This window comes from Zophobas morio, unplaced genomic scaffold, assembly GCF_036711695.1.
Source record: "Zophobas morio isolate AGI-343-1 ecotype UQ-CSIRO unplaced genomic scaffold, CSIRO_AGI_Zmor_V1 ptg000002l, whole genome shotgun sequence".
NCBI lineage: Eukaryota > Metazoa > Arthropoda > Insecta > Coleoptera > Tenebrionidae > Zophobas > Zophobas morio.
In genome coordinates, this window is record NW_026972107.1 from 3,519,634 (window position 1) to 3,533,270 (window position 13,637).

General features: G+C 36.1%; 2 protein-coding genes and 1 long non-coding RNA gene across 6 annotated transcripts; 1 reads left to right on the forward strand and 2 right to left on the reverse strand.

Moving 5' to 3' along the window:
• Positions 1-315: 315 nt before the first annotated feature.
• LOC135124629 (uncharacterized) lies at positions 316-3,488 on the reverse strand. Of its 4 annotated transcripts, none has more exons than XM_064049865.1 (6): positions 3,387-3,488; positions 1,864-2,000; positions 1,744-1,809; positions 1,445-1,647; positions 882-1,132; positions 316-832 (listed from the first exon to the last, which is right to left on the reverse strand). In XM_064049865.1, exons 2-6 carry the CDS (start codon positions 1,997-1,999, stop codon positions 703-705), a joined length of 786 nt encoding a protein of 261 aa, XP_063905935.1. In that variant the 5' UTR covers position 2,000; positions 3,387-3,488; the 3' UTR covers positions 316-702. The 4 variants fall into 4 exon arrangements, with proteins under 4 accessions (XP_063905935.1, XP_063905929.1, XP_063905921.1 ...); XM_064049859.1 differs by having other exon boundaries at positions 1,445-1,665; XM_064049851.1 differs by having other exon boundaries at positions 1,744-2,000.
• LOC135124655 (uncharacterized) lies at positions 1,933-2,730 on the forward strand. Its single transcript, XR_010279818.1, has 2 exons — positions 1,933-2,165; positions 2,605-2,730. It is a non-coding gene; the product is annotated as an uncharacterized LOC135124655 (long non-coding RNA).
• Positions 3,489-6,345: 2,857 nt separating the features above from the next.
• LOC135124648 (uncharacterized) lies at positions 6,346-7,614 on the reverse strand. The gene is made up of 3 exons (XM_064049878.1): positions 7,328-7,614; positions 6,738-7,274; positions 6,346-6,682 (listed from the first exon to the last, which is right to left on the reverse strand). The coding sequence occupies exons 1-2, from the start codon at positions 7,355-7,357 to the stop codon at positions 6,945-6,947; spliced, it is 360 nt and encodes a 119-aa protein (XP_063905948.1). The 5' UTR covers positions 7,358-7,614; the 3' UTR covers positions 6,346-6,682; positions 6,738-6,944.
• Positions 7,615-13,637: the final 6,023 nt, after the last annotated feature.

The window sequence follows — 13,637 nt, forward strand, 5'->3', positions numbered from 1 at the left end:
ATCTTATTCCGATTATCTTATGATGTTTGTTGTCTTAGCTAGAGCTCTCAAAATTATGTCTAAACAAACGAGATGTTTATCGGTATTTTACCAGATACCATCTTTATTTGCTATCGACCTTTTGAAGTACTACATTATCGTATTAAATAAAATTTGGTTTTACCGCTGTGTATTCTGAGTATTATTTTAAGATTTCGATCTCCAGTGTGAAAACTACAGCTGCCAAAACACAAAACCTAACCGAAATCGCCAGTTTTTTGGAATCTGAGACCATTTACAGATTTCTGTTGACCTTTTTGATGCAGTAAAAGACAGTTTTTAAATACTGAAACATTTTATTTTTATTACAGTATAAATAACAAAAGATTTTCAAGTTTAACAAAACCTCCGCATGCGCAGTTTCTCCACTTGGTGAAACCTCTTCGTCACAAATTTGGCTTCAATAAGAACGTTACACTGATAAATAAATAAACTTTATTGCAATCGTGTTATAATTTATACTGTACAAGAACCCCATTCGCTCGCAGCGTTCACCCGTTCACTCACCCACTCAAACAAAGTAAAAAATAACCACATCCACTAACAAAGCATGGACCAGTCCTTGATTTCCATCGTTTCGACTAAAATCGTGTGCCATTATGAAAAATAAATACTATTTTACAAATAAATTATTGCGTCGCAGTTTGTATACTGGGTGCTAAATCAAACTTCGTTACATTCCAAATACGCTTGGCGACAGTTGTCTCCGGACCTGCCTCTCCTTCCGGCTTCGTAGAGCAAGTCGAAGGTGGTCGAACTCGACGATCTATCCAAAACGAAGCTAGCGGCGTAACTGAAAAAAAAATTTTAGTCGGTATTTTTGTGTTTTCGTATTAACTCACCTTCCGAGATGACAGAAGAGAGAGCTCTGTCCGATATCCGTCGAACACTCGCTGTTAGCGTCACACATGTACTTCTGCATGCAAGTACTGTCGGTACTCGAGAGCGACCTGACGTACCCCTTCATCATAGCAATCCCGGCGACCGCGGCATCGCTGATCGAATCTTTCTTGCCGATGGTTCGCGCCGCCATCGATCTATGCGAGAACGACGTCTTCAAGGCATCCAAAAGGTTTACCACGATGTTGATAAACTAGAAACGGAGAAGTCAGACCGGGCTTGCACCTCTCGATATAGTAGAGACATTCCCCAAAATTCGCGAGGTTAATATCTCCACTATATCTACATCGTTGGGCGGCGTTATTGTTAATGACGTACCTCCCCAGCCTGTTTAGCCATCATGTTGACCTGTTCGGGGTCCCTAGATCCAAGCACCGATGAAATAATCGCCGCCAGAACTCCCTGTGCAACGCAAGCCACTACTAGTGCGAATTTTACAATATATACACGCCGACTATGCTACCAAGCGGAAGCGAAACCGTTTGCTACTCCACAAGCGACTAACCTGCATGGGTGAGCCGTTGTCCACTTTGTCGATGCCGTCGCCGCCGCCTCCGGCGCCACCCCCGAGAATGGCAGTGAGGATCTTGAGTCCGACCGACAGCAAGTTGGCCCATGGGGACGGCGCGACGCCGGTGTCGTCCAAACCCTCGGATTTATTAGGGCCTTGTTGGGCGCCCGGGTTGAAGATCATCTGCATGAGCATGCCTGGAAAGTAGGAGTCAACTACGTTGCAGACGGTGAAGTAGTAAATCTTGGTTTTGAAAAAGCAATTTTTTGCGTTGGCTGAACGTGATTACGTACCTAAAAGGTTCGACCAGGAGAAGCCGCCGCCTCCGTTGTCGGAGATGTTGTTGGTTTGGATGTCATCTAAATCATCGAGGGCTACTTTTTTAATAGCGTTCGGTTTTTCGGCGAACTTACGTTCTATCCTTTGGGCGGGGAGCTGGGGGGTTCGGACGGGGACGAAGCCGCCGTCTGAGGGGTAGGAGATGGTGCTGACTATGGAACTGCTGACTAGCAGGGCGAAGAGGCCCCATCCTACTGTTTGCTTGTACATTCTGAAAATGGCGTTGGTACTACTTAGAACCCGAATGAGGAAAATGGGAACAATGGAATTGCGAAAGTCATTTTTTAAACAAATGGCTTTATTTGCTCAGAGTCAATTTTGACAGTCTAAAGTTCCGCTAAAACCACAAGTGAACCAAAAACCTACTTAAAATTGGGTAATTGCTGTTTAGCTATTGTTTATATGTAATTATTTGTTGAACAAGTGTGTTAAAGAAATTATTGTCATTATTTTTACCAAGACGATTACATTTTACGTAACAATTTGGCGTTTAAGAAATTTTCATTTTGAAGTTCTTTAATTTTAACACAGTCCGTTGGACCACGTGTATTTTTCGCCAGCTACCTGTTACAACATTCCTAAGAGGATTTAGATAATCTTTCAGAGGAGGTTTCTAAGTTCGATTACATTGGCCTTTTGTCAAAATTCGACACGCTCAAAGTTGTCATTGTTAAGTAGATCGGCATTGTGAAAATTTATCTTTCGACAAAAGACAACACTAACAAATTAGAATTTTTTTTAAATTTGAGTTTTTGTGAGTGAATATTTTTTAAAATTTTGTTAACTATTTAACTGAATGGAAATTTCTCTTGCAGGTTTGAAACCCCCCAAAAAGTGTAACACCCGCTTAATCCGACTCAGCAACCGAGACAATTCATCGTGGCCACCGTGAATTAATCGATTTCAGGTGCACATTTCCTCCAAATAAATAAATTCTTGTTCGCGTTCTTTAATTTATCCGTTTGTGTGTCGTCAAGATCCCAGAAAACCTTGACCCAAAGCTACGTGCCTGAAAACGTGCCCGAAATTTTATTGCATCACCCATAAATCCCAAACTCCGAATTTCTCTTCAAAGTCGCATTGCTGACCCGAGAATCCGCCCGAGTTCAGTGGCGTGCCGTTTGTAGGCCACCGTTATTTGACTTTACCGTAATTTGTTAATTGAATATTATTCATCGTCGATCTGTGTCAGGATCAAAAAGCGCGAGAAGAGCAAATTCTTCATCGGCCTACTTAAGCGTGCGATTGTGATGGTACTTTCTATGCGGTAATTTCTAGAACGCGATGGTTTCTGATGCGTCCGGATAATTTTTGACAATAACGTTACCACAATAGCGATGGTTTCACCCAATCGCTGCAATTAGCGATAATTAAAGAGCGCTCGGGTAAACGACCGGTTGCTCTTGAAATACAGTTGCTCGATCTACATACGATCTCAAAATCGGGCTTTTTGTGTTATAACTAGTTGGGACGCGGTTCATTTCTTGCGCTGGCGTCGAATTTCCCGCAAGTGGGTCGCCGGAGTGGCGTCAGCCCGTTTTGAAAAAACAAAAATCGAAGGGACAAGGAATGTCGAGAAAAGGGTGCTGGTACTCACCTTATCCTTCACTAGATCACAGACAGTCACTACAGGTAGACAGACATGCACTTGTCGAGATAACTACCGCAAATGCTTCTTAGATACCTTGAACTTGTCTTTATATACGTTGACCCACTTACCTGTGTCGGAAACGCCGGCGAGGAGCGGGCCAGCGGTAGCAAAACGTGGTGGTACCGTACAATGACCACAACCACCACGAGTTTCACTTGTTGGGGACCACTCGTCCACAGTTAATTTGATTTAATTGCGTATGATCTATTGGAGAAGTGGGTTTATTAATTGGGCTAACTCCACGTTAGCGTCAGAGTCGTGGAAAAAACGGACTTTTTTCTTAATTCACCCATTATTAATAATGCATGATGTTAAAAAACGGTTCAGTAAACAGATCGGCTAATTATTTTGCCAAATATAACGGTTGCGCTAAGTAAATTCCTTAACTGTTCGTATCAATTTATTCGTGGGACCGTTTTTCGACTTTTGGAAATTTTTCATAATTACACGCAACGGGTTGGATAATCGTGAAAGTTCGAAGAGGTAATTTCTTTACGAAGAACAATCAACGGCTTTTCTAGAGACGGTTGACTCATTTTCAAAAATTCGATTTCGTTCCGGGAAAGAGTGAAGGATGTCGGTGGTTCTGAGGTGGCTACTTTTTAATCAGATCCGGATTTTACCTACAATCTAACGCGGGTTCAACGGCTCCTAAATGGAGGTGTAAAACGTTTCTTTCTATGCAGATGGAGGTTTTTCATTTTCCAAGAAGGATGGCTTTGTGGGTTGCAAAGTGTGCTATGACGCAAAATATAAAGATTTGAAAGAACCTCTCAAAGCGACGTTTTACGATTTGCAAAGTACGAAAATGCCGGTTTCCTCGAAATTACTTTGTACAGTCAAAGTTTACCATGTCTTTTGATGACGTGACAACCCATATCAGCTGTTTGTTAAAAATGTACCCAGATGGGTTGACATGGTTGACAAGGTTTGTAAGATAACAGAGTTTCCAGTGTACCTCCATGTACACGTACTAATTTAAGCGCACAAGCTGATACAGAAACTAAAAGTGTGCTTCGAAAACTAGGTTATCTTCTTCTTGTGCTTATTGTGTAAGAAATGCGGGTTTTTAGCGTACACTTTATTGATTTTATTACAACGATATCGACGTTTTTTGCGTGCTCATTTAGTTATTTTTGTTGGAGCGTATCATTATCTAGCTCCAAAGCAAAGAAATAAATAGATTTCTAAAATCCACATTACAATGATTTATCGTTTCTAAATGCGTCTGGTCGTTGTGATAACCACGTCAGCTGCTTAACACTCGGCCACATCATAAAGAAGTCGAGGAGGAATTCCACAATAAGACGTTCCTTTTCTCTGCACGCACTTTTTTACTTTCTTCCATTATCGTTCCCGTGCTTTCTCCGCTTCGCAAAAAAAACCTCCGTGATCTCTTCAACTCGTAACCTCTTCTCAGGCGACCATATTTCCATTTTCTTGCATATTCACTCGACCATCTGCTTGCACAGGGCGCCGATTAACTGTACTCGCTCAATTAAGGCTCAACAATCAACAATGGTAATGGTAACGCTTCCTACACACGGATAATGACGATTTCTAGTAGTTTTCCCTGATTGTGTTTTTTTCAGGCGATAAAATTTCGTAATCGCAGCATTTACATCTCGCCAAGTTTTCTGTGTGACATAACGGAACACTAATACACGCTCCTAACTGTACCTCAATAACATACTTGGATGAAAATATTAACACATACATGGCATCCTTTCGACGGACCAAAATAAATAAATGCAGCGCGAAATGGGGCTGTGGTGATTATAATAGTGCAGTTATGGTCGCAGGTCGCCGCCAGGAGGTGAGTGGAACGGGTTACAAGAAGACACTGAAAGAAACGGGAGCATCAAAACAATTCGTGGGAACTGCGGTAATGGGATTCGCGAAAATTCGGACACTGTGATATAAAAAATTGTTTTTAAGAAGTATGGTAGTAATTTTTCATTTTATTTTTACCATTGCATTTGTAGGAGCTACTTGCACTAGATTTTGAGATTAATCTTTATCTATATTATTTCAGTTTTTAGAATTTCATGTTTGTTTTTTTTTCGTGTTCTTTGTTGACACACGCTATCAGCTTATCAACATAATACGTGCGCGTGTTGTGAAATAAATAATTGGAAAACTTTTGTCTCTTTCCTCTATTCTCTCTCTTTCGCTTTTCTCCCCTCTGTCAATGCTGTCGCTCTTCTTTCGCCGCTTCTGTCTCTGTTCCTTACAATTTCGCCTCTCATCACTCACTTTGTTTTTCACTATAATAATTTTATTTTTCCCTCTCCTCTTATTTCTTTCTTTGTTATTTTTCTTTAAATGTATCTTGACGGATTTTAAGAATTAAAACTTATCACCTAATTGCCTAATTTTAATGATATAGTTATAGATGTGTTTAATCTCCATCTCTATCTGTCATACTTTATCTTAGTCTTCTTGCATCTCTTTTTCCGTACAGAACAATAGATGTCATATTCTTCACAGTGACACTTTTTATTTTGTTCAAATTTTCTGCTAGTTTTTAGTGTGTTCGAAGGAGACAATGACATTGACACGTTGTTTGTGTGTTTTTCACTACAGAATTATATAATGTAAACCGTATGTACAAAACATTGCGAAAACTGCCGATAACGTCTACTAAGAAAAGTTTTCACAATAATTTGCTTTAAAATCACAGTGACCGCCATCGCAGAAATCCCACACTTACTTACTCATCCCGGTTTTCTTCGTCTGATTCATCGTCAGGCTTTATCAGCTCCCTCACTTTAGCTTGGAACACTTCCTTCTCAACATTGACTTCATACCTCCTCCCTATCCACCTCTTGTAGCAAAAATTCAATATCATCAAGCTTATGAAAAGACACACGGTGAACGACACCACAAAAGAAGTAAAACAAAGTAAAACAAGGAACCACATTTGGCACTTTAATCGAGAAATAATAATACAACTAATTTCATCACTTGCTATCGTGAGATTATCTATAGAAAAGTAGTTCGGCTACTCGAGGGTGACCCTCGATAAAACGTGTACTCCCCATTGGTACTATAATCACTTATTATCGACACTCTTTGTCCATCTGCGTCTATCTCGTGGTAATCGCGATCTCTTTTATCCCTCGGTATGTGGTTTTTATTGATGCACACGTAAATCGCCGATGCAACGGTTGCCATAAACCCGATTATAATGATGATGATGCTGGGATGGGTCCGGACTTCTTGCACCAGATCCATGGGTTCTGGACGCACAACGTTACTCACGTCACGATTACAACAAAACAAACCTAGACTTACCTTCCGTCTTACACTTTTAGCACTAACATTCGTTGTTCTTATCATTGGGGCTTATGAATCACAGTGATAACGGCGGAAACGCATTTTACTCAACTGGTGGTACTGCGAATTTACACCAGGAACGTGAGTGTTTCCACTATGCAAATATTTACGAAAGATTTATTAGCGGGATTTTTACTGACATTATTGTAAAACATAAATAAATTACTAATATCCTAAAAGCTTCATCGTGGCGACTTCTGACGCTGGTCGCTGGTTATTACTTATATTATCATAGTAACTAAATTCGTGTTCTGTGTCCATGCTGTAACGTGACGTCCGTTCTTTACTCTTGACGTCGGAATCCACGGTGTTGAAGTGGATGTAGGTGTCATCTAAAAGGTCTTTGTTTTCACGACCAAAGCACTTTTTGCACGTGCAGAACGTGATCATGATGAGGAAAAACACGAAAAACACTAGGTTTACGGCAGCGTAGATGATGACAGCGGTTAGGTGTAGTTGTGCCGCGGATATGCCATGGATGAGTTGTATTGCAAGCTAAAACATTTTTTTTTTACTATTTAAATATTGGTTTTAATTTTTGCACTTACCGCTGTTAATATTCGCTGCACGATTTCCATTTTTTGGGTGTGTTTGAGTGGATGAACACTTTTAATTGCGGTTTCGCATTTTAGTCAGCCGGAAAACGTCGAAAACGTTCCTCACTCTTATCTTTTGAAGCAAACACAGAATTTATTACGTTGTGTTAAAGCGTGTATAAAATAGGAAGTATATAGTTTGGACAATGTATATAGTTTATCAGTTGATTTGTAATCGATGGGTGGATGCGACTACCACGTAGGAAAATACGGCGTGAATTTAGTGCCAAAGACTCTGGATCGTTGGGAGAACTTGTTTAACACACTTTTTTTATCGAAAAAAAATCGTTTATCTTTGTAACTGAAAATGGAAAAAAATCCCTTCCTGTATGGATATTTTATGTTATCTTGACTTATCTATTGTAACATATGTTGCTACTATATGTATTGTGACCCCAGAAAACGTTTTTATAGTCACTAGGAAGTCATTTATCTCATTATGTAATACAACAAATATATATTTGTTGTCGAAAGTGACGTTTCGATGTTCTAGTTTCTTTCTTTTTACATAGGTGGCGCTACGTGGATATAAATAAAAATTAGAGCGACTTTTACAACACAACCCACAAAGTGGGGTATTGTATACAGATGTTGTTTGTGTATTATTATTTTCAGTTTTTCTGGCGACATTGGCGTTTTGAAAAAATGATGTATTTTTTGGAATTTTGATAACGCTACCAAGAAAAACAAAGCTAATAAAAAAATTATGAAAAGGGGTGGATGGGCGGGGCTTATATTTTGTCCCTATTTTCTTAATATACGAAGTCTTCTTTTCCCAACAAGAAACTGTTGTTGAAACAGAATTCTATACATATATTAAAAAAACAACAACAAAGATTAAGCCCCACCCACCCGCCCTGGTTTCAATTGTGATGAATTTTTCATTGGTTGTTAGATCGAGGGGCGGTGCGTAATTGCAAAATATATATTTCATTATTGCAAAATGTTATGAACATTATTATTTTTATTTTATCACTATTTTATAAAGATGGGCGTTTTCGCACATTCTCGAGAAAATGGGGTAACTGACTCTTATCCTTGAAGGATAGTCCGACAAATTCTGCTTGTTTAAAAAATGTATCGAATTCGACTATTCTCTTCAATTTCAAAGTTCAATTGTAAAATGTTATAAAATTTCCCGAAAAATCTGGGTGTCTGGGATGAAAATTCGATATGGATTCATGAATCACACATGCAGGAGTGATAATAATTTTTTTTACGAAAACAGGCCAAATTGCCATTTGGCGAATATAAATTAAAGGAATTTCATCTTTTTTTGTTTAGATTCCACTATTTATCAATGTAAAATCCACTTTTCGTCCAATAAAATGAGTGATCGAGAAGAAAACGAGGTGGGTGGGCGGGGCCATATGAAATATTTTTTATCGTAAATTCGAACACTTGACAATTAAATTCAATCTTCAACTCACAGTAAAAAGTTGCCGAAAAGATTCCAAAAATAGCGTGTTTATGGTTCCAGGGCAAACATTTTAGAAATATTCGGTTTGAAACCCAATTTTTTTGGAAAATGTTAAAAATTCCCACATTTCAATTGGCGATTATGAAAAAATGGTGGGAGTTATTAATATATTATCTAGAGGTCGAAATCTACAAGAAAATGTATTTGGTTGAATTTCGGAAATGGTCAAAAAAGGCCAAAATTTACAAAAAGACGAGATATTGAAAAATTTTGCTTTTGCAAAAGTTGCCGAAAAATTATTAGAAAATTCAGAGATGCAGATTCCGACGCACTAATTTCAAAAATATAGCGCATTTAAAGTCCCGAGACAACATTTAGGAAATATTTAGTTTGAAATCTAATTTTTCTCAAAACACCTAAAAAATTACACAATTCAATTCGTTACTCTGAAAAAATGGTATGAGTAATCCAAGAAATTAGACCAAAAGGAACTTCTGGAGATCGAAATCTATGAGAAAATGTATTTCGTTGAATTTTGAAAATGGTTTAAAATGGGCGAAATTTTCATGAAAGCGCGATTTTGAAAACTGTTGTTTTTGAAAAAGTTGTTGAAAAATTCCCAAAAAAATTAGTGATGTAAGTTTCGACGCAGTGATTTCAAAAATATAGCGCATTTAAGGTCTCAGGAAAATATTTAGGAAATAATCGGTTTGCAATCCAGTTTTTTTCAAAAATCCTAAAAATTGCGGTATTTCAACTGGCGATTCTGGAAAAATGATAGGAGTTATAAAAGAAATAGGGCCGAAAGTATCTTCTAGAGGTCGAAATCTATAAGGAAATGTATTTGGTTGAATTTCGGAAATGGTCAAAAATAGCCCAAAATTTTCAAAAAACGAGATATTGAAAAATTTTGCTTTTGAAAAAGTTGCCGACAAATTATTAGAAAATTCAGAGATGTAGATTTCGACGCACTAATTTCAAAAATATAGCGCATTTAAAGTCCAGAGACAACATTTAGGAAATATTTGGTTTGAAATCTAATTTTTCTCAAAACACCTAAAAAATGACAATTCAATTGGTTACTTTGAAAAAATGGTATGAGTCATCCAAGAAATTGGACCGAAAGGAATTTCTGGAGGTAGAAATCTATGAGAAAATGCATTTAGTTGAATTTTGAAAATGGTTGAAAATGGGCGAAATTTTCATGAAAGCGCGATATTGAAAAATTTTGCTTTTGTAAACGTTGTCGAAAAATTCCCAAAAAAATTAGGGATGTAAGTTTCGACGCACTGATTTCAAAAATATAGCGCATTTAAGGTCTCGGGAAGATATTTAGGAAATAATCGGTTTGCAATCCAGTTTTTTTCCAAAATCCTAAAAATTGCGGCATTTCAACTGGCGATTCTGGAAAAATGACAAGAGTTATTAAAGAAATAGGGACAAAAGTATCTTCTAGAGGTCGAAATCTACAAGAAAATGTATTTGGTTGAATTTCGGAAATGGTCAAAAATATGCCAAAATTTTCAAAAAGACGAAATATTGAAAAATTTTGCTTTTGAAAAAGTTGCCGAAAAATTATTAGAAAATTCAGAGATGTAGATTTCGACGCACTAATTTCAAAAATATACCGCGTTTAAAGTCCCGAGACAACATTTAGGAAATATTTGGTTTGAAATCTAATTTTTCTGAGAAATCCTAAAAAATGACACAATTCAATTGGTTACTCTGAAAAAATGGTAGGAGTTATCCAAGAAATTGGATCGAAAGGAACTTCTGGAGGTAGAAATCTATGAGAAAATGTATTTCGTTGAATTTTGAAACTGGTTGAAAATGGGCGAAATTTTATAGTAATAATAATAATACTTTATTTTCATGAAAGCGCAATACTGAAAAATTTTGGTTTTGAAAAAGTTACCGAAAAATTATTAGAAAATTCAGAGATGTAGATTTCGACGCATTGATTTCAAAAATATAGCGCATTTAAGGTCTCGGGAAAATATTTAGGAAATAATCGTTTTTTTTTTAAATCCTAAAAATTGCGGTGTTTCAACGGGCGATTCTGGAAAAATGATAGGAGTTATTAAAGAAATACGGCCGAAAGTGTCTTCTGGAGGTCGAAATCTGCAAGAAAATATATTTGGTTGAATTTCGAAATGGTCAAAAATAGCCCAAAATTTTCAAAAAACGAGATATTGAAAAATTTTGCTTTTGAAAAAGTTGCTGAAGAATTATTAGAAAATTCACAGATGTAGATTTCGGCGCACTAGTTTCAAAAATATAGCGTATTTAAAGTCCCGAGACAACATTTAGGAAATATTTGGTTTGAAATCTAATTTTTCTCAAAACACCTAAAAAATGACACAATTCAATTGGTTACTCTGAAAAAATGGTAGGAGTTATCCAAGAAAATGAACCGAAAGGAACTTCTGGAGGTAGAAATCTATGAGAAAAACTATTCGTTGAATTTTGAAAATGGTCGAAAATGGGCGAAATTTTCATGAAAGCGCGATTTTGAAAAATTTTGCTTTTGAAAAAGTTGTCGAAAAATTTCCAAAAATTGGGGATATAAGTTTCGACGCAGTGATTTAAAAAATATAGCGCATTTAAGGTCTGGGGAAACTATTTAGAAAATAATCGGTTTGAAATCCAGTTTTGTTCAAAAATCCTAAACATTGCCGTATTTCAACTGGCGATTCTGGAAAAATGATAGGAGTTACCGAAGAAATGAGTATGGTATATATAACATCACATTGTCCATTACCATCAATGCCTTCAGATATAATATTGGAAAAATACGGTTAAATTTGTAGTGGTCGATTTTTTCTAGACAAAACTATGCTGACACTTGACAAATTCGCAATTTTAGGTCTCCTGAAGTTTTATTTCCGGATAAATTTATAGGAATCAGATGTTTTATTGCTGGATGAACTTGAAAAAATCCTTTGAGCTTTTAGTGTTTTATTTTTTATTAATCTGAAAAAGTTTTGAGTGCCGCAGTATTTTTTTTTAATTTGGCAGACTCGTGTGTACTCCTGTTGTATTATTTTGGGAGCCAATGGAGATTTTTTTTTGTAAATTATTTAAAACAATTTTGGGGGACTTTGGTTTTCTGTTTTTGGAAAATTCTAACCTGACCTGTTTTTGAGTTAATTTTTTGAGGTTCTAGGTATTCCTGTGAAAAGAATTTGAAAATCTTTTGGAGTCTCTAGTGTTTTTTCTTTATTAATTGACGTTAATTTAAATAAATTTCTTAGAGGATACGTCATTTGCTAAAATCAATCTTATCTTGACAGGTATTAGTCCCCCCCACCCACCCTCTCTTTTTTTAGGGGGTCATTGCCAAAATCAGTCCTGATGACTAACTACGAGCTTACTTATATGCACAAGGCAGGAATTTTGAATATCTTATATATCTTTTGATTTTTTGATTTCTCGATATTTCAATTTTTCTAATTTTTAAATTTTAGAACTTTCAGCTTTTTGATATTTCGATTTCTCGATTTTTCGATTTGTAGTTTTTCTGTTTTTTGATTTCTGTGTTTATCCAGATTTGGATGTTTCGATGTTTCTCGCTTTTTTGACTTTGGCCTATTTCGGTTTCTCAATTTTTTCGATTTTTCGACTTCCCAATATCTCGATCTCATGGTTTTTCAATTTCTCGGTTTTTCGATTTTTTACTTCTCGTTTTCCGATTTTTCTATTTTTCAATAACTATCCGACTTTTTTAAATTTTGGTGTATCTATTACCCGATTTTTCAATTTTTCGGTTTTTAAATTTTGGAATTTTTTATTTTATCGATTCTTTGATATTCCGATTTCCCAATTTTTCAATTTATCACTTCTTCGACATTTCTATTTCTCAATTATTCAATTTTTCGGTTTAACAATTTTAAGAATTTGTCGACTTTTCAATTTTCTGTTTTTCAGATTTTATTTTTTTTTCTCATTGTAAATATCATACAATATATCGAAAATAAACACAAAAATTGTCACTAATAACTTTTAAAAATTCATACAAAGTAGAACACAATGTTTTAGATTAAAGATTTAATTCTTAGTTAAAAAAAAAATAGTTGCATGTCAAAATGGTCGCTTCTGAATGCTTAGAGTCGACATTGGCCTGAGCACGCTCTGATCTCTAGATCAAACAAGTTCTCAAGCGACGACAAGGCGAAGATGAGGATCGCTGATTATGTAAAATAATAAAATAAATGTATGTCTCAAAGAAAACCAGATGTTGTGCCCATTTTGACATTTTCGGGCCTAAATCCCCGGTTGTATCGCCTAGATTAGGACCTATTTTGGGTTTTTTAGCCTAAAATTTGCTTTTTTTATTATTCATATGAATGTTTATCTGCGAATCAGGCGGTCTAGCTGCTCTACAAAGTAATTTGATTGTTTTCATGCAGCTTTGACCGATCTTCTCTATTATTTATAAATGTCTTATTAAATGTTTTTTTGGTTTATTTGTTAATGAAAAATAACAGATTGTTTTATTAATAATAATAATGCAAAACGATTAATGACTACTGATGGTTGTAGTTATTGTCCTAAAAAAAATAAAAGGTGGATTTCAACAAATAAAAAAATAAAGAATTTTTTTATTACTTTTTTGGGTCTCCCGAAACCCCCGTATGTAAGTACATACTGAAGAGTAATTCTCCATTTTCAAGACACCTGGTATACTTTTTTATGCGTCTATTATATTGTTAGGTACATTGATAGCATTTGTAATTGTAACATCCTATATATGTGAAAAAATGTATATAAAAAAAGTAGACTTTTTGGGGCCCACCGGGAAATTTCCACAATCCGACACTGAACACAGGTTTGTGGTCAATA

Excerpts from the sequence above, each read along its gene's own strand:
- LOC135124629 (XM_064049843.1), bottom strand. The coding sequence starts at position 1,999 with ATGTACAAGCAAACAGTAGGATGGGGCCTCTTCGCCCTGCTAGTCAGC. Across the intron at positions 1,666-1,743 it reads CTCCTGGTCGAACCTTTTAG|TTGACTCCTACTTTCCAGGC; the intron begins GTACGTAATCAC and ends TCTGCAACGTAG. Across the intron at positions 1,133-1,444 it reads ACAACGGCTCACCCATGCAG|TTTATCAACATCGTGGTAAA; the intron begins GTTAGTCGCTTG and ends CTCCGTTTCTAG.
- LOC135124648 (XM_064049878.1), bottom strand. The coding sequence starts at position 7,357 with ATGGAAATCGTGCAGCGAATATTAACAGCG. Across the intron at positions 7,275-7,327 it reads TGCAGCGAATATTAACAGCG|CTTGCAATACAACTCATCCA; the intron begins GTAAGTGCAAAA and ends AAAATGTTTTAG.